The sequence below is a fragment of the Panthera tigris genome, chromosome D4 (assembly GCF_018350195.1).
Source record: "Panthera tigris isolate Pti1 chromosome D4, P.tigris_Pti1_mat1.1, whole genome shotgun sequence".
Classification (NCBI taxonomy): domain Eukaryota; kingdom Metazoa; phylum Chordata; class Mammalia; order Carnivora; family Felidae; genus Panthera; species Panthera tigris.
In genome coordinates, this window is record NC_056672.1 from 12,412,007 (window position 1) to 12,436,069 (window position 24,063).

At 41.4% G+C, this 24,063-nt stretch overlaps 1 protein-coding gene across 2 annotated transcripts in view; it reads left to right on the top strand.

The window, feature by feature from the left end:
• Positions 1 to 23,097, top strand: part of CD4H9orf135 (chromosome D4 C9orf135 homolog) — a 206,336-nt gene extending 183,239 nt beyond the window's left edge. The window contains exons 6-7 of one of the 2 annotated variants that reach the window (XM_042963634.1): positions 19,348 to 19,448; positions 22,806 to 23,097. In XM_042963634.1, the coding sequence (XP_042819568.1) occupies positions 19,348 to 19,407 (60 nt within the window). In that variant the 3' untranslated portion in view covers positions 19,408 to 19,448; positions 22,806 to 23,097. Of the gene's footprint in view, positions 1 to 19,347; positions 19,449 to 22,236; positions 22,376 to 22,805 lie in introns of those variants that run through there. The other variant, XM_042963633.1, reaches the window with a different exon arrangement.
• The last annotated feature ends 966 nt before the right edge of the window (positions 23,098 to 24,063 follow it).

Genomic DNA, 24,063 nt, shown 5'->3' on the forward strand with positions numbered 1-24,063 from the left:
CTCATTGGCAGGAGAGGCTAAGGCTGAGCTCTTGAATTTCCAGCCTAATGATAGTGAGTCTTATCTTTTAGGCAACAAGGATGTTCTAAACATTTTCTTAAGTGGGAGAGGGCAGGTGAGAGTTGTGTTTTCAAGGTTAGATCTGGTACCTCAAATGACTCAGAGGCAATGTGATGGGAAAGTAGGAATGGGTTAAAATTCTGATCTTCAATTTACTGGACATTTATCTATAGGCAAGATTCTCAACAGCTCTGTTCCTCTGTTTCCACATCTGTGAAATGTGGATGATAGTAGTATTTACTTTATTTGAGGATTAAATAATTAAAATGTATGAAGTACTTAGGACAGTCGCTGGCATACAGTGGTGCTCACCAAGTACTGGCAAGTAACTACTGTTGTAGTCAAACCTGTAATATGTGGGCAGTAAAAACTACTGAAAGGAAGGACCAGCTAGCTGCATGGGGCATGAAAGCAAAATCCAAAGACTCCATTGCTTACCTGGACTCTAACTGGTTCTTATCTGTTCTCTCTTGTGAGTTCCAACCTTGGCTTCCATCATGGTTGCAGGGCTGTGTCTGCTCACCTGGGTTGCCTTGCTGCCTGAGGTTTTCCTTCACCCATACCCGGAGTGATTTCTCTGGACATTTTGTTCTTACGTTATATTTCCTTAATTATCTTTTTCATTTGACACATGTCTCACCCTGCTTAATTTCAGCTTATTGAGGTCAGGGACTGTTTTCCATATTTCTTTTTATCCCCCACAACATCTGGCACAGTCTCTTGCACGTAGCACATGCTCCAAACCTGAATATTATTGATAAAGGAGTAGCTTAAGTTAGTGATGATTCCAAGTTTCCAATCGTTTGTTATGAGGGAAATGGTAGCATTTGTGATGTGAGAGTAAAGCACGGTGGGAAAGTCACTTAGCCTCAGAAGACCATGCGTTCAGCTTTGGGTATAGTGAGGTTGCAAATTACTTGGGGTGAGGTTCCAAAGGCACTAAGGCAGAAAGCTAATGTCAACAAAATTACCATTTAAATCCCTTGAATCTCAGTGTCTTTGTGTAGGTGATTTCAGTTGTGTTGGAACTTGTCATTCTCTCTTAAGTTGAACATAGATAAAGATGTTGGCCTCTATTTGAAGGACATGCTGCACTAAAAATTATGCTTTTCTAGGTGGTGGTGAGGGTGCTGTTTGCATTTTTCCAAAGTGGATAGTGTGAATTATACATATTCACAGCATATATGACTGAACTCCATTGTAATTATGTGGCATCCAGGTAGAGGTGTCTAATGAATTTAAGTGAGTGGTTTAATGTTTCATGGCTCTCTGGATGCTAACCTTTTAATGCAACCTTTTGGAGAAATTGCCTATCATTTGGCAGATCTAAATAAACAAATGGTATTGAAAATGCCTTTCACTAAGAGTGGGGCTTAGAAGTCAGTGCAGAGGTGGAGAGAAGGATGAGTTCCCTCCACTCTTTTTAATTTTCCCTCCTCTTCCACATAGTGATGTCTCCACTTTCTACACTATCCCAAATACCCAGATAGGGGAGAGAGCAAAGAATAATATGGAACTGCTCTTCATTCCTTCAGCAGATGTGAGCTTTTGAACCAACCAGCAGATTTGTAGACTGGGATAGAAAGAACACTATCAGCCTAACACTGTGTTTAACTATTCATGGTTGTAATTCACAGGGGACATGTTAAAAACATTAATTAGAGAAAAGTGCAAACCCTAGTGGAATGTTTCCCTTTGCTAGACTCAAGAAATAATTTTAACAACCCTGATGAATGTGGAAGCCAGCATTTGAATGAAACAACCCATTAAGCAGAAAATAGATCTCATCATAGAAATAATCTAGCCATGCAGCAATAGTCAATAGACAGTAGTTGACTGATAGAAATTAGCTATGCACTAAGCCTAAATATGAACACCATGAGTTCATCACCTCAAATGCCCGTAAAGGGTTGCCTTGTTTTGTTGATATTGCTGTTAAGGAAAAAGAAAATCATGATCTGGATATCCTTCCCCCTAATATTAACCATCTGCCCAAATGTAACCTACTTATTTCCTGGCTGACATTCGACTTTTGTGGTTCTTTCTTTTCATAGTGATTATGAAAAATCCCTAATGGTGACTGGTGTGCTCTAACGTAATATGGAACATTTGGAGGCTGACTTCCAAGTGATTTTCCAACTTATAAGCCCCTTCCTCCAAAATTCCTTAAATTCAAATATTAAAACTCCAAGAGGGTGGCAAGACAAACCCATGTTCCTTGTGAAAACTCCTCTAAGGAAATCTGTTTTGAAAATTCTTTTAGAAGGTTACAAGGAAGAGTAGAACAGAAGGGTGCAAGGTCAAGGTCAGCTAATTCTGACTGAAGGGAAGAAGGGATGTGAGCCTGTTTTGCAGGATCCCCCCAGGTGCAGAGAGGAATAGTTCCCCTGCTAGTGGTGAGCAGCTGTTCAAACAGAGGTGCTAACCTCAATTGTTCTAACTAAAAGTGGTTGAAAAAAGAAAGTTGGAAACAAGTGACAAGACGCTGTTTCTAAATTTGAAGGAATATGCAGAAAAGTTTGGATTGGAAGAATGGGAGACTCTCAAAGATACTTTTTAAACTTTATTTTGCTCAAACTTTGAGTTTTGTTTGGTTATTGCCTATGTGAGATTAGTCCCACTGAGAGAGAAGTCCCAGCTTCCACAAGCACAAGTGTGTATTGCATAGGTAATGCTGGGGAGATTTGAAAAATATTGGAGTGATACCGTAACTAGTCATACCCTTGCAAGTTTTCTCATCAACCTCATGTCCCACTGAGCCTTAAAAATCATTAAACAGATTGGAAGAGTTCATTTTTATTGAGCCTTGTTTTTATATGTAAGAAAACTACAAATATACTGCGATGAGGTGCCTGGTGAAGGACCTTGCACAATCTTCTGGACTGGGATACATTCTGTCTTCCCCTATTTATAAGTCAGTATTTTCTGCTTCCCTCTCTTTTAATTAATTCATTCAACGTGCTCTATTGGACTCTTGTATTGGGCAGAGGCTCTGTTACACCTGCCTTTGCATTTTTCCAGCCCCTACCTTTTCTGCAGTTCTGGATTCACATTTACCCAGGAAGATCTCATGAACATTTAAAGCCTCGTTAAGTGGAGAGCAAATGTAGGCAGAGGAAGTGAAGAGGCTGGCTTCATCTTCCACCTGGTAGAATTCCAGACTCTTTCCCTGCAACCACTGGGTAATGTATGGGTTTGCTCTTGAAGGCTGAAATCTGTTCTATTCCAAGCTCTCTGGCTTTTATCCCTAAATGTTGGCCACAATTTCAAGACAGTTGAGATGGATACCATGTGAGTGGAATTTACACTGCATCACTTAAATGTTTGCCTTCCACTTGGCCCTGAGTGACGCAGTTCTCCTTTCTCCTTCTTCCTCCAGCACAGAGACAAAATGTCCTGCAAGGAGTTAATAGTTTTACAGTCATGTAAAGTTGGCAACAGTAGATCACAGAGCTCAGTGCAGAAAACCAATTATTCCCTTTGTCTGAGATGAAAACCAATACTTAGGTTGTGGAGGAAGGGCTTCTCATCCAGGATTACTTGATATAAGATTTTGCTCTATGAAGGACGGGTTCTGTGTTGCAGCTTGGCTCCTGGGTCACAGAAGCTTGCCTTTCTCTCCTGCTTGATTCTGGCCACTTGAACACACTTGGGATCCAGGAAACAGGACCAAAGGACCACTAAGTATGTTTCTGGCCATTTTAGGGCTTAGGATGAGTGGTTAAACCAGCATTAAATATCCTAGACTAATAATGATGGGGAAGCCAGCAGCTTACTCTCAACGGAAGAGGTATTTGGGGAAAACAGGCAGACCTTGGTTTATTGTGCTTCACTCAATTGCACTTCACAGATACTGCACCTTACACAAGTTGAACGTTGGTGGCAATCATGTCAAGTTCATTGGGTCCATTTCCCCAACAGCATTTGCTCACTTTGTGTCTGTGTCAACAGAGTATTTTTAAATTTAGGTATGGATATTTTTTAGACATAATGCTATTTTGCACACTTATCAGACTACAGTAAATTGTAAACATAACTTTTGTAGGCACTGGGAAATAAAAAAATTCATTCGGCACTTTACTGTGGTGGTCTGGAACTGAACCAGCAATATCTCTGAGGTATGCCTGTAATTTGAAAAGAGAAGCTGCCACTGAGACCTTCTAACTAAGCCTTGGGGAGGAAATGTAGACAGAAATACATAAATTCGCAGAGAGAAAAGATAGCTAGATATGCCTCCCTCTGGGGTTTTTCATTGGCTTAGTGTAGGTAGGGGAATTTCTACTTCCAAACCAAAGATAGAATGTTTGTCCTTTTTTTTTTCAAGTAGCCATTGTAAAATGCAAAAAGAGTAGAAGCATACATAGTTTTATGGCTCTTTGAAACCACTCTGTCACCTAGCCTAATAAACTCATCTATTTGCTAGCCATCTTGTCCCAACAATCTTGTGGAAAGATATGATTCTATGCTTACTCACAAAGGAGCCAAAGAAAAGTGAGTGACTTATCCAAGAACACAGTATAATTAGAATCAGAATTAGGATCAGAAACTGAGCAGGATGGGACAGTGCGGGAGTGTGGACATTGAAGTCAAAGAGGCCTGGGTTTGAATTCCTGTTCTACAGAGAGCTCTGATCTCTTATCTGAGCATTCATTCCTTAATCAATAAAATGGGAAAAAAAAAAACACTTACCTTGGCGATATGTTAAAAGGATTAGTGATAACGTACATAAATGTATTTTCTCCATAATAATCCAGTAGAATAGGGAAAGGGAATAGTGGATAATAAGACAGAAAAGAAATCAGACTGAGATTATGGAAGAACTAGAATTCACCAGCTGTGCATATCAAGATTCTTGGTCACAAGGGACAGAGGTGGGTTTTGACCAACAGTGCTATGGCATGGCCAACCCTAATATAGGCTCAATGAAAGCCTATAAGAATTATGGAACTGTGGAGAAGCAAAGTTTTTTTTTTAATATGAGTCCTAGTTAGACTCTTGAATGAACTCTATAAGAGTCCCTAGTTAGACTCTTGAATGAACACTTTGTCCTTACTTCAGTCTATAAGTATAAAAGTTGGGATTCTCACTTCATGTGGGATGCTCTGTCCTCTGAACCTCAGAATGAAGAATCAGGACCCACTCCCTCAGCTGTACCCCTTCCTGGCATATACCATTTGTACTGCTTCTCAGCTGGTTTGGGGGTAAATAGAAGTGAAACCATGCTAAAACCTCATCCAAGTCATGATTCTTGTCAATTCCTGAAACATCGATTATCTTTATTTGGTCTAGCCTAGCTACCTAAAACCAATGAATAATGAATTAAAAGGATAGAGGGTAGCTTAGGGAATGAAAGGAGGTGTTGAACAACCAGTCCTCAACATATGGGAATCTGGACTTATTTGGGGATCTGTAGGAGGCAGGAATAAATGAGCAGTCTTGTGGGGGTACCACCACTGACACTTATTAGTTTCAATGACTTTTCCAAACTTGGGCCACTCCCCTGAAGCTTCACATTCTAGGGGAAGGAATCTGACTGGTCCAGCTCAGGTCACATGTTCACAGTCCCACCCACACTCTATCCAATGAAGGAAGGGCATTTTCTTCCAGGAGAAGGAAGAGGGGAAGCTGAGTAGGTCAAAACATGGGCTGTCTCTCTACCGGTTAGGACTCTCAGTAGAAACGTTACAATCTCCTGATATTATAGTCCAACCATCTTTCTCTGGAGAAAGCTGCCTTTGCAGAGTACAGTGAGAAAATGTTGAACCAAAGCCTGTCCAGTTTTGCATATCACTCTTGAGCTAAGTGCCCCTATGCCTGTTAGTGAACAAGCTTTGGTATAACTTAATATGACAACTGCTACTGCATACCACACAGCCCAAACATTGCAAGGCTGCATTTTGAACAGGAAGTCCGTATTTTGGCATCTATGTACACATCAGGAAATACACCTCCTGATATGTGCATATGAAGCTTATTCAAGTCTAAATCTTGTTGCTTAGAAAGGTATCTCCTAAGCAGCCAGCAGACTGGAACTGCTTGTCACGGAAGCATAAACATTCAGAGAAGGGCTTGGTGTCTTGGCGCTCCAGGGAGTAGCCATCTCAGATACTCTGTCCTTGCAACATACCAGTTAATCCTGACTCAAAGCATTCAGAAACAGCTCTCCACCCCCCAGCCCACCTCTCTAAGCACAGTGGCTTCATTCTGAGGCCTGGATCTCTGTCCATGTGTCCTCTCCCCACTCTCTCAGGGGCTATGGACTCACTCCCTATAGAACCCTATAACCCTATCAGAATCTTTTTTTTTTTTTTTTTAGCAAAGGATGTGAGGTATTTATTCACTAAATCAGACGATAATAGCTAATATAACACTTCACATGCTTCTAAATGTTATCTCTTTGAATCTTTACAATGATCCAAGAGCTGGAAGGCTCATTTCCCTTCCATATTCTCTCTCTACTTTTCTCTGTCCCCAGGAGACTTTCTCTGGACCGTATCAATGGGCTTCCTTGCCCATTGGTTTCTTCTTGGCCAATGGGAGGCTCCTAAAGAACTCAGGCGTGTGAGCTGGCTCCCTCCCTGCTGGGCCAGGGATTAGCATGTCTGTGTTTCCCTGGGAAGGCCGCAACTCCTGCTGTGTAGACCATTCCTACAGCAGCTACAGCTAAACTCTCCCTTTTATGGTAACTGTTCTGTCCTAATCCCTTCAGATTTAGGAGTGACAAAGGTCTCCCTGCTTTAACCCTTCCCCTGGTGCTTCTACAGGCCTTGCTGGTTTCTCTGAACCCAGAACTGATCATCATAAATAGTCCTCATTAAACTCCCCTCAATTACCCTGTTTAAATACATTACCTATTTGCTGCTGGGACTCTCTCTGTTACAGCTGAGTATTATTGTCCTTATTTTGTAGATGAGAAAACTGTGGCCCAACAAACAGCATGTTGAATCCAGGTTGTCCATCAATAAAACTCAGGATCTCTCTATTAACGTAGTCTACTCAGACAGCTTCATATTTAGACAGCTCTTTGCCTTCTGCTAAAGTATCATACTCTGGCCTTTCAGGCATCATCTTTTTTGTGGTGATGTATTTTTAGAAGAGTGACCTTTTTTCCTTCATATCTTCCTATAGGTCCCATTCTGTCCCATCCACTGAAAGTGATCTGGGACCCCGTTTTCAATTTGTGAAGAAACTTTCCTTCTTTGGGTTAAAAAGAATTGCTCTGAATCCTCTCTTTCCACCCAGGAATACCTCCTGAGATTTTGATATTTGCAATCCTATTAAGCCAAACTCTTAAACTTAATTATTTGAAAACAACCTTCATAAAATCTGACTCAAGGCAAGTCCTGAAATACCAGATCAGAGAGGAACCTAATTAGCTATTTTTTCCTACTCTAGATTCTAAAAAGCACACTAGAGCTGGAAATGGCTTTAGAGATACTTCAGGTTCTTAATCTCATTTTGCGTAACATAGACCCTCTTAAAATTTGGAAAAGTTATGAACTCTCTCTCCAGAAAAATGTGAATTCCATCTCTCATACACACACACACACACACACACAAACACAATATTACCTATAATTTTGGGGGTTCATTGTCATCTTAAAGCCCATTCATGGGCCCCCAGATTAAATCTTTCTGTCCTAGGCTAATCCCTTAGGTTTACAGATAAGGAAGCTGATACCAGGCAGGTAAAGGGGCTATCCCAAGGTAACACAACTTATTAGTTGGTCTATCAATCAGGTTGTGCTAAGCTATGCTACAGTAACAAACAATAAAATTTCATGGCTTAAAACAACATATTTATTTCTCATTTATGCTATGTTTCCACTATGGGTTAGCTATGTACTCTATTCCCTGTCATTTTACTTAGGGATGCAGGGTGATAGAAAATGCCTTCCATAGTATCATCTGTCATCCTTGAAGAAGAGAGGGCATTGCAAACCATGCACGATTCTAATGTTTCTGCCTGAAAAGATTTAATTTACCATTAAATTAAATTTAGTTTGCCGTTAAGATTTAATTTGTCATAACTGCTAGTCATATTTCATTGGCCAAAGCAAGTCATATGATCATGCCTAACCTTAAGGGTGGCAGAGAAACATTTGGTGGACAGCACCAATAACCAGGTAAACTGGAAAATCCAGAAGTAGAACCAAGGTATTTTAATTTTTATCTAGAACTCTCTACTCTTCCAAGGCTACTATATCATAGTCTAATTCATCTGGATGTATCCCAGAGATTTGTCATCAGCTTAGGAGGGCTGTATTTCTGATACAGAATCAAAACTAAGTTGGAGGCTTCTGTTTGTCTTATTTATAAATGCTGATTTTCTGGCGTAGTTCATTTAAGATGCTATCACAACAAAGGAGGCCTGTATTATACTGGATTTTTTTACAACACTCATTTCCAAACTAAAATCTTTGTTTCTACTGTCTAAATTGCTCTTATATTTCTAATATTCATTTATTTTTGCTGGTCTTCCACAGCTTGGGAGCTATGGTGTTGCCCATGCAAATAAAGAAGAGTTTCTGGATTTTTCTTACATTAACAATTAGAAATAGTTGTGGCTCTATTTTTAACTTCAATTGTTCATTTATCCCACAATTTGCTGAATACGTGCTTTGCCTTGAGAGTTATAATGAGGATGAAATTAGAAAATTCACAGAGCCTCGTGCAAAGTAGTTACTTGAAACACGTTGGCTGGTTGTGTGTGTGTGTTTATTTTTATATTTTGAAATCAATATAGGGTAATGATAGCACACATTTAGTATAAGATTTAGGCAATTTTATTAACCTCTCTGTGTCTCAGTTTTCTTATCTATTAAACTGGGATAAGAATATCACCAAACTCTTAGGTTCCGATAAGGATTAATTATAATAATACCTATAAAGCCTCTAACCGAGACCTGGCTTGGAGAAAGTTCTTGATGAAATTAGCTATTATTAGTGTTATCAACATGATTATTGGGTAATATAATTGCTACTTGCCAAGAGGGCAGTGCAGCAAGGAGGGAAGAGAACAGGCTTTGGAATTAGGTAGACGTGGGTTCCAATCTCAGCTCTGTGGTGATGTGAGTTTAGGCAAGTTACTGCTCAAAGCTTCATTACTGCTTCAGTTACTGCTTCAAATCACCAAAGCTTTGGTGATTTGTCCTGGTCTTACTCCCCCTGCAGGATGTTTGGGAGCACCCCAAAGGCTACAACATTGCAATACTGCACTGCACAGTGGAGGCAGTGAATAAATATTAGTTCCTCTGGATGTTGTGTGGAGTACAAAGATGAACGAAGAAAACAAGTCCTCTCTTGCCCTCCAGGGGTTTATGATCTCATTGCGGAGATACAACATGCCCACAAATAACTATAGATACCCTAAAATGATGAGCACCACAAAAGAGCTGCAGCTAATGGGGTGTAGAAGTTTACATTAGGTGAATTACTGCAAAAGGGTCCTTTGAGCTGGATTGTTGGCTTTGGCTGAGAGAACCTGCTTTCTACTAAAGAGGTATTTTAATTTAAAAACACCACTTGTTTTCCTTTCTCTGTCTCTCCTCATCAACACCTCTTCACACCTAAACCTCAGAATACCCTATTATGCACCCCTGATAACTTTGTATGGAGAGGAGGAATTCACTGCCTTCACTGCCAGCACGGTTTGCTGATGTGCTCTATTTTCTGGCTGTGATATTTACAGCAGCTCAGTTCAGATTTAATTTTCTATTATTCCCTGAACTTTGCAGCCCTCATTTTTCAGCTCCCGTCTGAGATTCATTGCTCCGGCACCCTGGAACCACTGCTGGAAAGACTTATTTAACATTCAGAATCGATGAACAAACGCGAGAAACATTCTACCAGAAACAGGCCACAAGTGGTGTGGGGTTTAGCTTTGATTCTTAGCAATAGTTTTAAACTCTTCTTTCCTCTTCCTGTGGTCAACTGCATTTCTCCACCTAATTATCAAATAAGATGCCTTGGAGGTACCTGAACCTCAGCGTTCTCTCCTGGAAATGTTATGGTCCAGGATTTCCTTGGGTTAATGTTATTTCCTTTTAATCTTGGCCTCTGGGTCTGCTTGATGTTGTAGGAACCCTATTTTTCTCTTAGCTCTCACAAGCCTCTTGCTAGAATTGCCCTATGTCACAAACTTGTCTGAAGAGATCTCAAGGCTAGTAGACCCTTTTCCTGCCTCGTTATCTGTGCTTCATTTGGTTGGTGAGACAGGCTTTTGATTAAAGTTCTTCCACTCCACTGCTTGCTACACAACCCCTTTTCCTTGAACCCATAAGAGCATTCAGCAAAGATGAGGATGGTTGAAGACTTTCTCATCCCACTGCCTTTCACTCTGCAGCCTATCTGCTAAGGTGTTAGCAGACTTATGGTCATTCTGGACCTTTGACATTTTGGTAACTGCCTGCCCTTCAACACATATATGTACATTATACTGCACTGGGAGCAGCCATTTTATACAATTTTACTATGTCTTCCTAGCCATACTTCATCAATGAGATGGGAACTTAACAGAAACATTCTTCCCTGGCATTGTGGATTTGGGACTAAGAACTATTTAGGCTAGTCTCTTTACAGGGTCTCGAACCACAGATGTAGAGGTGAGGGGAATTGGGTGCCATTTTTATTGCAGGTGGAGCAAACACCCAATGAGTAAAAAATGGAACATGCAGAAAGGAGAGCACGAAGGCACAGAGATGGGTCGTCGGGGCCACTTAGAGCTCTGGTCCCACTTGTTTTTACAGCCCAGTTGTGCCCATTCTCATTTGAGATCAACTCTTCATTGAGTACCACGGATGCCCTCAAACCTTTCCCGTAGTCTCTTCAGTGCCACAGACTGGCAAGAGTTGGTTTCTGTCACAGGCAATAAAATAATCTTAATGGGCACAATGTTTTTCTCTAGCAAACTGCTGGTTTTATGTTTCTGGTGATAGCTACCAGGAGAAAGGTTAGATTATTACTTAGTACCTTTCTGATCATAAAGGAAGATGTTAAAACTTCAGTACATTCAGGGGCGCCTGGGTGGCTCAGTTGGTTAAGCGTCCGACTCCAGCTCAGGTCATGATCTCGCGGTCCGTGAGTTCGAGCCCCGCGTCGGGCTCTGTGCTGACTGCTCAGAGCCTGGAGCCTGTTTCAGATTCTGTGTCTCCCTCTCTCTCTGACCCTCCCCCATTCATGCTTTGTCTCTCTCTGTCTCAAAAATAAATAAACGTTAAAAAAAATTTTTTTTTAAAAGAAAAAAAAAAGAAAACTTCCTAAAAAAAAAAACAACTTCAGTACATTCAAAGTAGAATCATCCAATATACCCAAAAGAATTAAAAACCAGGTCTTGAAAAGCTATTTGTGCACCCATGTTCATAGCTGCATTATTCACAGCAGCCAAAAAGGTGGAAACAACTCAAGTGTCCATTGACAAATGAATAGATAAACAGAATGTGGTATGTATGTACATAAAATGGAATATTATTCAGCCTTAAAAAGAAAATAAATTCCATCACATGCTACAATATGGATGAAACTTAGAAGACAATATGCTAACTGAAATAAGTCAGACACAAAAAGACAAATACTGTATAATTCCACTTACACGAAGTACCTAGAGTAGTCAAATTCAGAGACAGAAAGTAGAATGGTGGTTACCAGGGGCTAAGGGGAGGAAGGAACGGGAAGTTACTGTTTAATGGGTACAGAGTTCTATGTGTGAAAGGTGAAAGAAGTTCTGGAGATTGGTTGCCCAATACTGTGAATGGACTTAACCCAACCGAACTATACATTTAAAAATGGTTGAGAAGGTAAATTGTATGCTGTGTGTATTTTATCACAAGATGTGGGTTTCTGGAGAAGCTCATCCATAGAAAGTCATCTCTGGGTGTGTCTGGAAAGATCAACCAAGAGGAACTGGTCAGGTGAGAAAGTGAGGGATGGCATTCCAGGCAGAGAAGCAGCAAGCATCAAGTCCCAGGGGCATGAATGGGCCCGAAGTGTTTGGAAAACTTTGAGAAGCACTTTTGTGTTGAAGCCTGGGCAGCAAGTGGGGGCAGATAACAGAAAAGAATGGTAGGAGATGGGGCTGAATAGGGAGACCAAGATTGGACCAGGGCTGCCCATGCACTGTTCGGGAGGCAGGTAGTGCTTCTATGAGTTACATGGACCCGCTAGCCTGTCAAGAGGCTAATGGACAAATAATCTGAGAGGTGTCCCACTGTATCCCTTTTAATTTTGCCTTTAATTTTGTCTGGAGAAAGGTTCATTATGCTCACATCTTGTGGCTATTGAATAGAAGATTAGATGGGCCATGTTGGACCATGTCCCTAAATCTTCCATTTCGTTGTCTTCTCAGCCTACAGAGCCAGCCACCTGGACATCCCAGTCTCAGGACTTAGCTTTTCTTAATTAACCGACTCATGCTTCATGGGTGTGTGTGTTTACTTTATTCATTCAACAAGAATCCACTGAACATCTAACATGTCCATGAGGTACCCCTGCAAATGATCTGGGAATAGGAGGTGAGAGGTAAGGACGCAGGAGGACAGAGAACAGATTCTGGAATCAGATGGGTGTGAGTGAAAGGCTTTTTTAATGCCTTTTTTCTTGCCTTTTTGAAGCTCAGATAACTCATCTAGAAAAGGAGAATAATCGGGGGGCACTTGGGTGGCCCAGTCGGTTAAGTGTCTGACTTCGGCTCAGGTCATGATCTTGCGATTTGTGAGTTCGAGCCTTGCATTGGGCTCTCTGCTGTCAGCCAGGAGCCCGCTTCAAATCCTCTGTTTCCCTCTCTCTCTGCCTCTTCCCAGCTTGCTCTCTTGTCTCTCTCAAAAATAAATAAATAAAATACATATAAAAAATAAAAATAAAATGAGAAGAATCATAATATGTCTGTTGTGGGCAGAACTATATCCCCCCCCCCCCCCGCAAATTCATATGTTGAAATTCCAACCACCAGTACATCATATTTAAAGATCAGGTCTATACCCTATGACCCAGCAATAGCACTGCTAGGAATTTATCCAAGGGATACAGGAGTACTGATGCATAGGGGCACTTGTACCCCAATGTTTATAGCAGCACTCTCAACAATAGCCAAATTATGGAAAGAGCCTAAATGTCCATCAACTGATGAATGGATAAAGAAATTGTGGTTTATATACACAATGGAATACTACGTGGCAATGAGAAAGAATGAAATATGGCCTTTTGTAGCAACGTGGATGGAACTGGAGAGTGTGATGCTAAGTGAAATAAGCCATACAGAGAAAGACAGATACCATATGGTTTCACTCTTATGTGGATCCTGAGAAACTTAACAGAAACCCATGGGGGAGGGGAAGGAAAAAAAAAAAAAAGAGGTTAGAGTGGGAGAGAGCCAAAGCATAAGAGACTGTTAAAAACTGAGAACAAACTGAGGGTTGATGGGGTGGGAGGGAGGGGAGGGTGGGTGATGGGTATTGAGGAGGGCACCTTTTGGGATGAGCACTGGGTGTTGTATGGAAACCAATTTGACAATAAATTTCATATATTAAAAAAATAAATAAATAAATAAAGATCATGTCTAAAAAGTAATAAGTAATTAAGGTAAAATTAAGCCACTGGAGTGGGGGCTTAATCCTATATAATTGGTGTCATAGAAACAGCAGGAATGCATATGCACAGAGAAACCACCATGTGAAGAGTCAGCAGGAGAGTGGCCAAGGAGAATGATCCCAGAGCCATTTTGTCATGGCAGCCCTAGCAAACAGATATACCTACTTTGTAGGGTTATTAAGGTTACTAACTCAGGGCGCCTGGATGGCTTAGTTGTTTAAGCGTCCAACTTTGACTCAGCTCATGATCTCGTGGTTCATGAGTTTGAGCCCTGCACCAGGCTCTCTGCTGTCAGCATGGAGCCTGCTTGGATCCTCTGTCTCCCTCTCCCTCAGCACCTCCCCACAGTGTGTGTGCACACTCTGTCTCTCAAAAATAAATAAGCATTTAAAAAAAGAATATTAACTCATGTAATGTACATATAACAGTATAGTCCCTGGTACACGTAAAATGATTAATACAATAGAGTTATTTTTGCTATTGTTATTACAAAGATCAACTAAACACAGATGTCATAGGAAAGCTGTACTGTGTTGAAACACATGATGGCATTTCCATCATGTATGTTTCTATAACATGTTGAAATATCTATAAAACAAGATGGAAGACGCTAAGTGCCAAAAAGGGTAAAGAATATTCCACAGTAGTCTGAGGAGGAAGGAGCAGGGGGAGGCTAAATTGGGTTTGATAGAGGGGTAGCATTTGATCTGGGGTGGAAAGGAGATAGTGCATGCTGATGGCATGTAGAATGTTAGTTGTATATGTATGTTTAATTATAATTATATATATTGCATATTAATATGCTGCATGAACTTGATTGACTTGGAAGTGTACTCACTCATTATTTATTCATTCAATAGATATTTATTGAATGCCCACATGAAGGTACTGTTCTAGATGCTAAGGAAACAACAATGAACAGGTCTCTAGCTCCGTGGAGTTGGTATACCAGGGGGTGATATTCATAATTGTGAAGAATAAAAAGATTCTGAAATAGTATAGGCAGTATGATTCTATTTTAATATACATGTGAATATATATCTATATATTATAAAAATGACATCATGTGTTTATACTTCTATATGAAGAGAAAGTGAGCGAGCTAGAGCAACAGAAATTTGGAAAGAGAGATACATAAGTGTTACAGTGATTATATTTCAGCACTGGAATTCTCTGCCCATTTTTATTTATCTATATTTTCCAAATTTGGGAGGAATAAACTTTATACATCATGTTTAAAAAGTTGTGGATTTTGTATGCAATTAAACAACCAAGTGCTAAAGTTAGAACTTAACAGGAATTGCAAAGAGCCTGCTTTCCTGATTCCCATCTCCTAGACAGATGCCACATTTCTAACCCTGAAGGCCCCTTTTCGTAGTTGCTGTTATTTTTCACCATTCCACCTGAAGGTCTCTTGATGTTTCAACTCCTTCCCCTACATCTGCTACCGTCTCCCTTGTTTGTGGCCCATAAATCCCTTTATTTGGTAAAATAAAATCTTCAGCTTGAGGGAAGTGCTTTTCTCAAAGAACATTGTGCTCAAATTCTGAAGCTTTACGTATTTAGAAGGAAAAAAATATTCTATAAATGCAGACGGTTGCTGTCTCTACTTGCTTTATAGTTCTTAAGTGCACAGAAGATGTTCAGATAAAGTGGGCTAGAAAGTAGCTCATGGATTTTATAAGGGCAAACAAAACCCAGAGAATTCAGGGTCCTCTTAACAGCAAGGCTCTTCCATTCATAAGAGGGTTTCTGATAAAACCATGGCACTCTTCCTGGCTCCCAAAGGCACAGGAGATGGGGTTTTGCCTCACCAGCCCTGACCCAAGAACCTCTGCCATTGGGTGCATTGTCAGAGCCAAATTCTAGGCTGAGATTCAGGAAAACTTTCTTGGTCATGGCACCACTTCTAGAAAACACGGTATATCTTTTTTTCCCACCGAGGCACCAGTTTGCTTAGCATGACCTGGATTATCTCTGGCAAAACTAGTTTATGGTGCTCCAGTTTTCCAGAGCTGCCCGCATCTTACAACTAGGTTGGGTGTGGTGATTTTAAAATAGGCTCACAGTTGAAAGTATAATGTTTTCAAATTTCCTTTCACTTATTTATTCTGGTTTCTTTATTTTTTAATTTTTATTATTAAAAAATTATTTTTAATGTTTTTGAGGGAGAGAGAGACAGAGTGTGAGCGGGAGAGGGGCAGAGAGAGAGGGAGGCACAGAATCCGAAGCAGGCTCCAGGCTCTGAGCTGTCAGCACAGAGCCCGACTCGGGGCTTGAACCCATGACTGAGATCATGACCTGAGCCGAAGTCGGACGCTCAACTGACTGAGCCACCCAGATGCCCCATATTTATTCTGATTTCTTATTCCAGCTGTTCCCATCATCTCTCCTTAATTCAAATGCTGGAAATCTTAACTGCAATTTTGCTGTGCATATATTTATTCCATGAATATTTTTTTCATCCCAATTGGTTACTTGTGATTATGGGCCCTGCCATCATTTGAGTAAAATTAATCAGTTTGTCTGAGGAACTTTTTTTTAAACTAGGGTCTAATGGGGGTGATTAAATTTTGAATAATGGTATCTATGGATTGTGGGTAAAAAGAATGTTATTTAAATATCAGAACAAGCACACATATATAGGTTCATACCCCTGAAAAACTTCAAAGGTAAAAAAAAAAAAAAATCTGATTTCCTCGAGAAATCCATTTATGTGGTTGTTTCACTTGGTTGATTAAAATGTTTTCTATCGTTCTTAGGATAAACACATGAAACTGACCTCTGCATCTGGCCCACCTGGCCCCTGACTCTTCTGAGGCCTCAAACCTCATACTGTAACCAGAGCAGAATCCATTTCTTCTACTTCCTCTGGGTCACTCAGCTCTTTTTTTTTTTTTTTTTTAATTTATTTGTAAGTGTATTTACCTTGAGAGAGAGAGTGGGAGAGAGCCGAGCAAGGGAGGGACAGAGAGAGAGGGAGAGAGAGAATTCAAAGCAGGCTCTGTGCTTTGCAGAGCCTGACGGGGGGCTCAAACTCATGAACCATGAGACCATGACCTGAGCCGAAATAAAAAATCAGACGCTCTACAGACTGAGCCACCTAGGCACCCAAGCTCTTTTGTCTGCACATCTTCACATTGTGTCTTTCCTTTCTCCAGCGGCTCTTCTCTGTCTGGGTAACTCCTACTTATTTGTCAGGTCTCAGCTCACAAGCTGCTTCCTCTGGAGGGGCTTCTCCAGTCTCCTTGGTCTACGTGAAGGCTTCCTCCCCTGGCACTGTGTCATCATGGAGGGGGTCATTGCCTGCCCACTCCTCTGTCTCCTCCATTGGTCTGCAAAGTCGCTGAGAGTAGATACCGTGTCTTTATGTTTCTATTTCATGCCTTGTACCTAGCACAACACCTGGCTGGCACACAGTAGGTGCTCCATAAATATTTCCTGACTGAATGGGTACATTGGAATAATTTATCCAAAGAATCAGGTTTAAAGTGATTTTACGAGTCCCATGTTGCCATTTACTTGGGTGCCTGAGTTTTCCAATCAATTCAGTTTGGACAGTTATTATTGAACACCCTTCTGTATATGGCTGTCAGCTGCTTCCACCTACGCTATCTCATTGACCTTTGCCTTACCTTTCTACTTTATAGCTGAGAATGCTCGGGCTCAGTGAAGCTGAAGTCCTTCATAATGGTGACAGATGAAGAGAAAGAATCTTGAACTTCAAAGATTTAACCCATCGCTCTTGGCCCTGTATTAGTGTATTACCCCTTTAAATTTTTGACCTTTATCATGCTGTCTTGCTATGACTGTCTGCTATATTAGAATACGGGCAGCCTTGAATTACCTACATAAAAGGTACAACTGAGACAAAATGAACTCCTGGAGAGGAAGTGCTGGTCTCGGAATCCAGACACCCGGGTGTTCTTCCTACCTTTGTTACTAACTGTCTGTGTGACACTGGACACATCATTGGTCTCTCTGGGCCTTAGCTTTCTCATCTTTGCAAGGAGTGGGAGTGATTGGATAAGTTTTTAGGGGCCCCCAGCCTTGTATTCTATGATCCTGAGCTTGAAAGCTGGTACAAGGCATCGGAAGTACACAGCGATCACTACTCAGGGTATCATCAAGTCTACCTGAAAGAGCCCGCCTCCAGCGGCTGTTCTGAAATTGCATCTCAAGCAAAGAGAATAGACACCATTTCCTATAATCCTCTTATTCACTTCGTGTACACACACTGCTAACAAAAGGATAGCCATGAGTCACTGGGGGAATTGAATGAAAAGGAATGAATCATGGCAACAAGCCGTCATCTCTGGCCTTTGAATGAGCCGCAGTAAAGACTGGCCGTCTTCCGAACGTCTTCCTGTGTTCACAGAACAGGCTCCTGGTGATCCAGGCTTGCTCTATGCAAATTGTCTTCAGCTCTGCGCCTCTTGAAACTACCTTATGTGTTTAAGCAATCGGCAATCGGACCTCACACCTTATTGCTGCACAAGCAAATCTGAAATATAAAAATGCAAATTGTAGGGAACGAAAATAGATTTTAAGTTGTTTGCCTATAAATTGATTTCCATGAACAATCAAAACTTACCATTTTTGTGATGATTTTTAGAGGTGCTAAACTAAATAGAATAACTATATTACCCACGTGTGACCTTAGTAAAAGCACAGGAAGATTGTCATTCTGAATTTTAAAAGACAGCCAATTTTGGCTTCAATGTAACTGAAAATAGCAGAGTAAATTAAAAGTAGATGTAACTTAAAAACCTTGAAGTTCTCATAGAAGGTACATCAGTGAGGACCTTAAAACTCCCTTTAAAAATTGAAGTTGACAAAAGGAAGAGAAAAGAAATTAAAACTAACAACAGATTTCAACTTAAGGATTAGTTTGGGCTAAAACTGTAGCCATGGCCAAAATGATCGAAAGTAAATAGAAAATGAGAATATGTGTTTTTCCTGTTTTCTCTGTTTGTATGACTTTGTAGCTTTAAAGTAAAAAAATCAGAAAGTCCATTTTCTCTGTCATCAGCTAACTGTGTTTATTTAGACAAATCACTTGAACTCTCTAAGGAGAAACTTTGCTGTGTGTGAAATTATATTTTATTAAAATTGTTAAGTCTTAGTAACTTTAGGAAAATAGAAAATGGGGGCGCCTGGGTGGCTCAGTCAGTTAAGCATCTGACTTCAGCTCAGGTCACGATCTCCCCACTCATGATTTCAAGCCCCACTTAGGGCTCTGTGCTAACAGCTCAGAGCCTGGAGCCTGCTTCAGATTCTGTGTCTCCCTCTCTCTCTGCCCCTCCCCCCTCCTCAAAAATAAATAAACGTTTAAAAAAAAAATACCAAATGTCCTACCAGGAATGACACTAAAGATTTAAGTCAAGTTGAATTCTGAGAGTAGATGTTCACTCTTCAGGGGGAAAATGATGCATTTTGTTTCCACAGTGGGTCAACTTCCCGTCTTAAGGTGGATTTCTGTCAGGAAAATGGCCTGATCATTGTTTGACACTGTGGTGTAGACATGTAAAGCCCAAACTCTACAGATCACAGATGTGAAAATTCCTGAAGATGGGAACCTGAGTGGCAAAACATAGATTATACTCCACTAAAAGACAGATTTAGAATCAAGACATATATTTCTAGTGGAGTTTTTGAAGTATTAAGACATCTTATGGAAAATGGATCTCTTTTTTCTTTCAGGAATGCCACACAGTTTTTGAGTTCATTAAGAACAGTATTGCTTCCCTGTTAACTACCTAGAGGCTTACGGCACCTTCCTCCAAAGAGCTGACTGTATTCAAGTAAGAAAAACCTATTTTTCATTCAAAAAATTCCTACTGTACTTGTCTCAGTGATAATGTAAAAATATGTGTAACCTACGGGCCGTAGGGTTTATTTCACTTGTCGAAGCTCCCAGAGAAGCAGGGAATGGGGTGAGCTTCAGCTGTAAATCATGGAGGGAAATTCCACTTGGATTTCTAAACCACCACCACCACTGCAATGCAGATATAAGGAGCCAGGCGCCTGTTTGACGTTGAACTGGAACCATGTGTTCAGGAGTGAACTCTGTAGAAGTACAGGATGAGCTACAAGGGTCAGCTGACATAGGAGAAGGGGGAGGAAAAGACGATGAGGGTAAGCAAAGGATTTAATCAGGGCAGAGCGAATGGTGCTGAGCTGGGCGACGCAGAAGGAATTATGGACAGGAAGGATACGGCAATAGGTTGCTGGGCCATAAACACGAGGTCAGCGTGGGAGAGACACAGCAAGTTGAGGGGGTACGTCTGACTTTCCGTCAGACGCACATTCCTGGAAAGTTGTGTCGAAACCTAATTGTCATGAAGTAAACACATATTTAATAGGTAACTCATTAAAGGAAATTTATGTCTGTAAAGGAAAGGATACTTTTGTAATACGAATACCCACTCCCTAACTTCCTTCTTTGAAAATTAAGGCTTTATGTGTATTGAGTTTTCTTAGAGCAAAGGGCAGCTGAGTATGGCAAGTTGAGAGAGAAATACACATTATTTTAGCTATGGGTCTGGCAGCAAGAAAGGAGGGAATGTTCCCAAACGAAGAAGGCTCTTGCAATTTTCAAATTCAACTCCACTCTCCAGACGAGAAAACTGAAGGTGGTGCTTCACTCGAGGCTCACCAGGGGTTTGCAGAGAGTTAACCAAATGTTCAGTGATTCATTCATGGTCCTTAGCGGGCTGGCTGAGAGACTGAGAACTAGAACCCAGGACTCCGGCTTCTCACTCCCATCTCATTCCCTGCATCTCACTCAGACCGATGGTTTACTGCACGCAGAGAATGAACAAAGCCAGAGTGCAGCTGCCTACTTTTGTCCTCTGGGGCCCTTTCCAGCTTCAAAATTCTCTGATTCTCTATCATCCCTGCCTCTCTTATTTTTTAAGACTGTTACCTCAAAGGATTCATTGTAAGATGAGGAGGCAGCCAAAAAAAGAAATAACTGTTATTGGCTCCCAAATGGCCAGGGAGTGTAGTAATACATCTTATAGAAGGAGATGGATAATGTTAAAAGAAGAAATTTATCTTCCAGAAAGCAATAAAGCTTTAAAAAGCACCAAGCCGGTTTCCCTTTAGTTCTGCCAGAATATATCAAATATGGCACCTTAAATTGGTCCAAGCTTCACAGATATCAGGAAACCACAAGCGTGATGTGTTTTGAAGAGGCCGTACATCTCCAAAAACACGTCATTTCGTTCCAGCTTTCTCTTCCGTGCGCGCCATTTAACTTCACTTCTTGTCATTTCTTCTCAGAGATTCTGCACGTATCTCTGGTTCCCCAGAAACAAGCCCTTTATCGGTAACTGCAGAAAATGCGTGATGTGAGAATTCAGGGAGAGCGAGAATGTGATTCATGCTATTTTCAAGCACCCACATTTGTAGTCTCTGTAAAGCACCATGGAGATGATCCACAGAGGGTCATAAGGGCTCCCATTTTAATCTTGGGATTGGAAAGTTATCTTCTGTCTAAGGAGCAGCCTTACATCACCTCTTTCCATTTTAATCTCTTGTCCCTTTAGCCGGCACACACATTTCTTGCTAAAAATGCTTTAGATCATTATGTATTCGTATGGAGTCTTTAATGTAGCAGCATGTTGAGTTGGGGTGCACATACACAAAATAGGAATGACCATTCTGAGAGATTCTAATCCAACCTGGCTTTAAACAGAAATCATGTCGGGGCACTTGGATGGCTCCGTCGGTTGAGTGTCTGACTCTTGATTTCAGCTCAGGTTGTGATCTCAGCATTGCAAGATCGACCCCCCCCCCCCGTGGGGCTCCATACTGACCGTGGAACTTGCTTAAGATTCTCTCTCTCCCTCTCTCTCTCTCTGCCCTCCCCAACTCGTGCACGCACACGAGCATGCATTCTCCCTCTCTCTAAAATAAAAAAAAAATAAAAATAAAAATCACATTCTATGATGGCAGCATTATCTAAATTTTAAATTGCATGTGAAATATCAAATAAAACGTTTTATATAAATAGCCACTCTGTGCTTTTAATACAGACAGAACCATAGCGTTAAAGAAGGCTAAAGCTCAAAGAGATGCTAGGGTTTCTGGACAACTTTCCTCATTTTATGGATGAGGAAACTGAAGCCCAACACAGCTAGTTAGGAGGAGAGCCAGCCAGGTATTGCCTCGGCTGCCAGCCTCTAAAAAGCACTCGCACGTCACTAGGACAAATGAGACATCAGAGCCAGATAATCCAGGTTTCATACACAGCTCCTTATTTGTGCATAGTTAGCTGTTAGCTGGAACTTGACAGCCTGCGTAAATACCTGGAACTAAATGCATGGCACCGTGGGTTAGCCAAGAGTAAGCGACTCATTTGCTTCTCCAAATTTAAGTTTCTTTAATGTGCCCCCAAGCACACTAAATTTTAAATCCACAAAAGAAAAGAGGGCGAGAAATATAGAAGGATGGAGGCTAGTTTCTTCGAGTCTTTAGAGACACTCACTGATCCTGTTTCAGCCAATGGAAAATATATTGGTAGTGAAATCTGTTTCTGAGAGCAAACACTTTACAATTCAAATTCTCTCTATTCCTGCAAAATAGCACAAGTGAAAAAACGATCATTGACAGAGTGCCAGATCGTTACTTTCGGTCACACACCCAGAACTCTTAGGAGAGGTGGTCAATACCAAGACCATGGACCCATTGCTATGTTCATGCCAATGGATGGAATTCAACCCACATCGATGTCGTGCTGTGCCAGAATGCTGGGAGCTGCACAAATGCCATTGACCCAGTCCCCCCTCGGGATCTTACGTTATGATCACGAGACAGACATGAACAATATCGCAGACTGGCTCTTTGCTGGGATAGCTAGAGGACCCCGAGAACCTGGAAGATGGAAAGCCTGAGCGGCACCACAGAGGAGGCCTGTGTGAACCGCTACCTGAAGGACGAGTCAGAGTTCGCCAAGTGGAACAGGGGAAGGAAGGGGGGATGTCAGCATGTGCAATGTTAGCTAAGAAGATTGGGAAACTTATTCTGGTGAAAATGTTCATCGAAAACATTAATATTCTTCTTTAAAGGCATCGGCAAAAAAAGTGGGGAGGTGTGGTGGTGTTAACGGTGCGCCTTCCAGATCTCCCTTGTGCCTCATAGACTTCTTCTTCCAGCTGCTGACAGTGATGCTGACATGGTCCTCAGTGAGTTGGCTTCTCCAGAAGACGCATCTGAAAAGAGTGCCCCCGTCTAAGGTCTCATACTTTTTGTGGGGACACCTGCAGTGAACTGGCCGAGGGCGAGGTGCCCCAGTTTGAGTCAGTGCTGGAGTGCTTATTCCTATTCAGAGCTCCCTGAGGGACTGGCAAGTTCGTTGCATCACAGCCCAGCTCTCCCGTCTTCCCCTGCTTCTGTCTTCTTCTTTCCGGGACTGTTGATCCCAAGAGTACTCTAATAAAATTTCCTACACGCTAATCTCCATCTCAGAGTCTGCTTCTAGGGTCAGGGGGCTAACTAAATATTACAAGACCAATAAGGACGTAGGATATCACATTACAACCAGTAAGAACCCACTAGTCTTATACTCGCCAGGTTGGAAGGCAGGATCGGTCACCAACTTAGGGTGCGCACGTGTGAACCTTTCCTTCTAGTGTTTTCAGTCCTCTTTCTGATAAGCCTCCAAACCCTTTCCCCCATTCCTACCTTCAGGGGCTTTGAAAAGTTACCTGGGCTTCTGCTTCCAAATGACTCTTCTGTGAGCCTTTAACCCAGTTCTATTTTGGGAGTCCTCTACATATTTCCTCCTCTCTACATAGAATGTTCTGACCAATATTTCTCAAAATATGGTCCTCAGCCTGCCTGAACCGGGTGCTTGTTTAAAATACAGGTAACAGGCTCTACTTCAGCTCCACTCTACTGGTGGAGATTCTTATGCCCCCTCAAGTCTGAGAATCTCTTCCTCAGAATCTGGGGAATGTGTTAAAGAGAAAAAAAATGGTGTTTCTGAATTGCCTGTGGAATGAATTGTTATATGTAATTTAGACAGCTTTATAATTTGTGATGAAAAGACAGTGTAGACACTGCATTTACTCTTGTTGGGATTCCAGCTTACTGTCAGTGGGTGGGACAGAGGCTGTTGAAATCTAACCAGGCTTCGGAAGTCAGACAACTCTGACCTCATCTGGGATAGTTCTGGATGCTGTGTGGATCTAGGGTGGAGTGTTGAAGGGCCATTTATCAGAGAACTTAGCAGCTTGTTGGTAGACAAGTGGATGACTGCCATGCAGTTTTCACAGACTAAGCTCCAGTCATTCACAAGTTTTCATTCAGCCGCAGGATTTACAGATGAGCTTGAATCCGGGTAGAACAACCAAGGGTTTGCCAAGGGACACTGAAATGTAGATAGTACCGCATACTTTGTTTTTAAAGCCA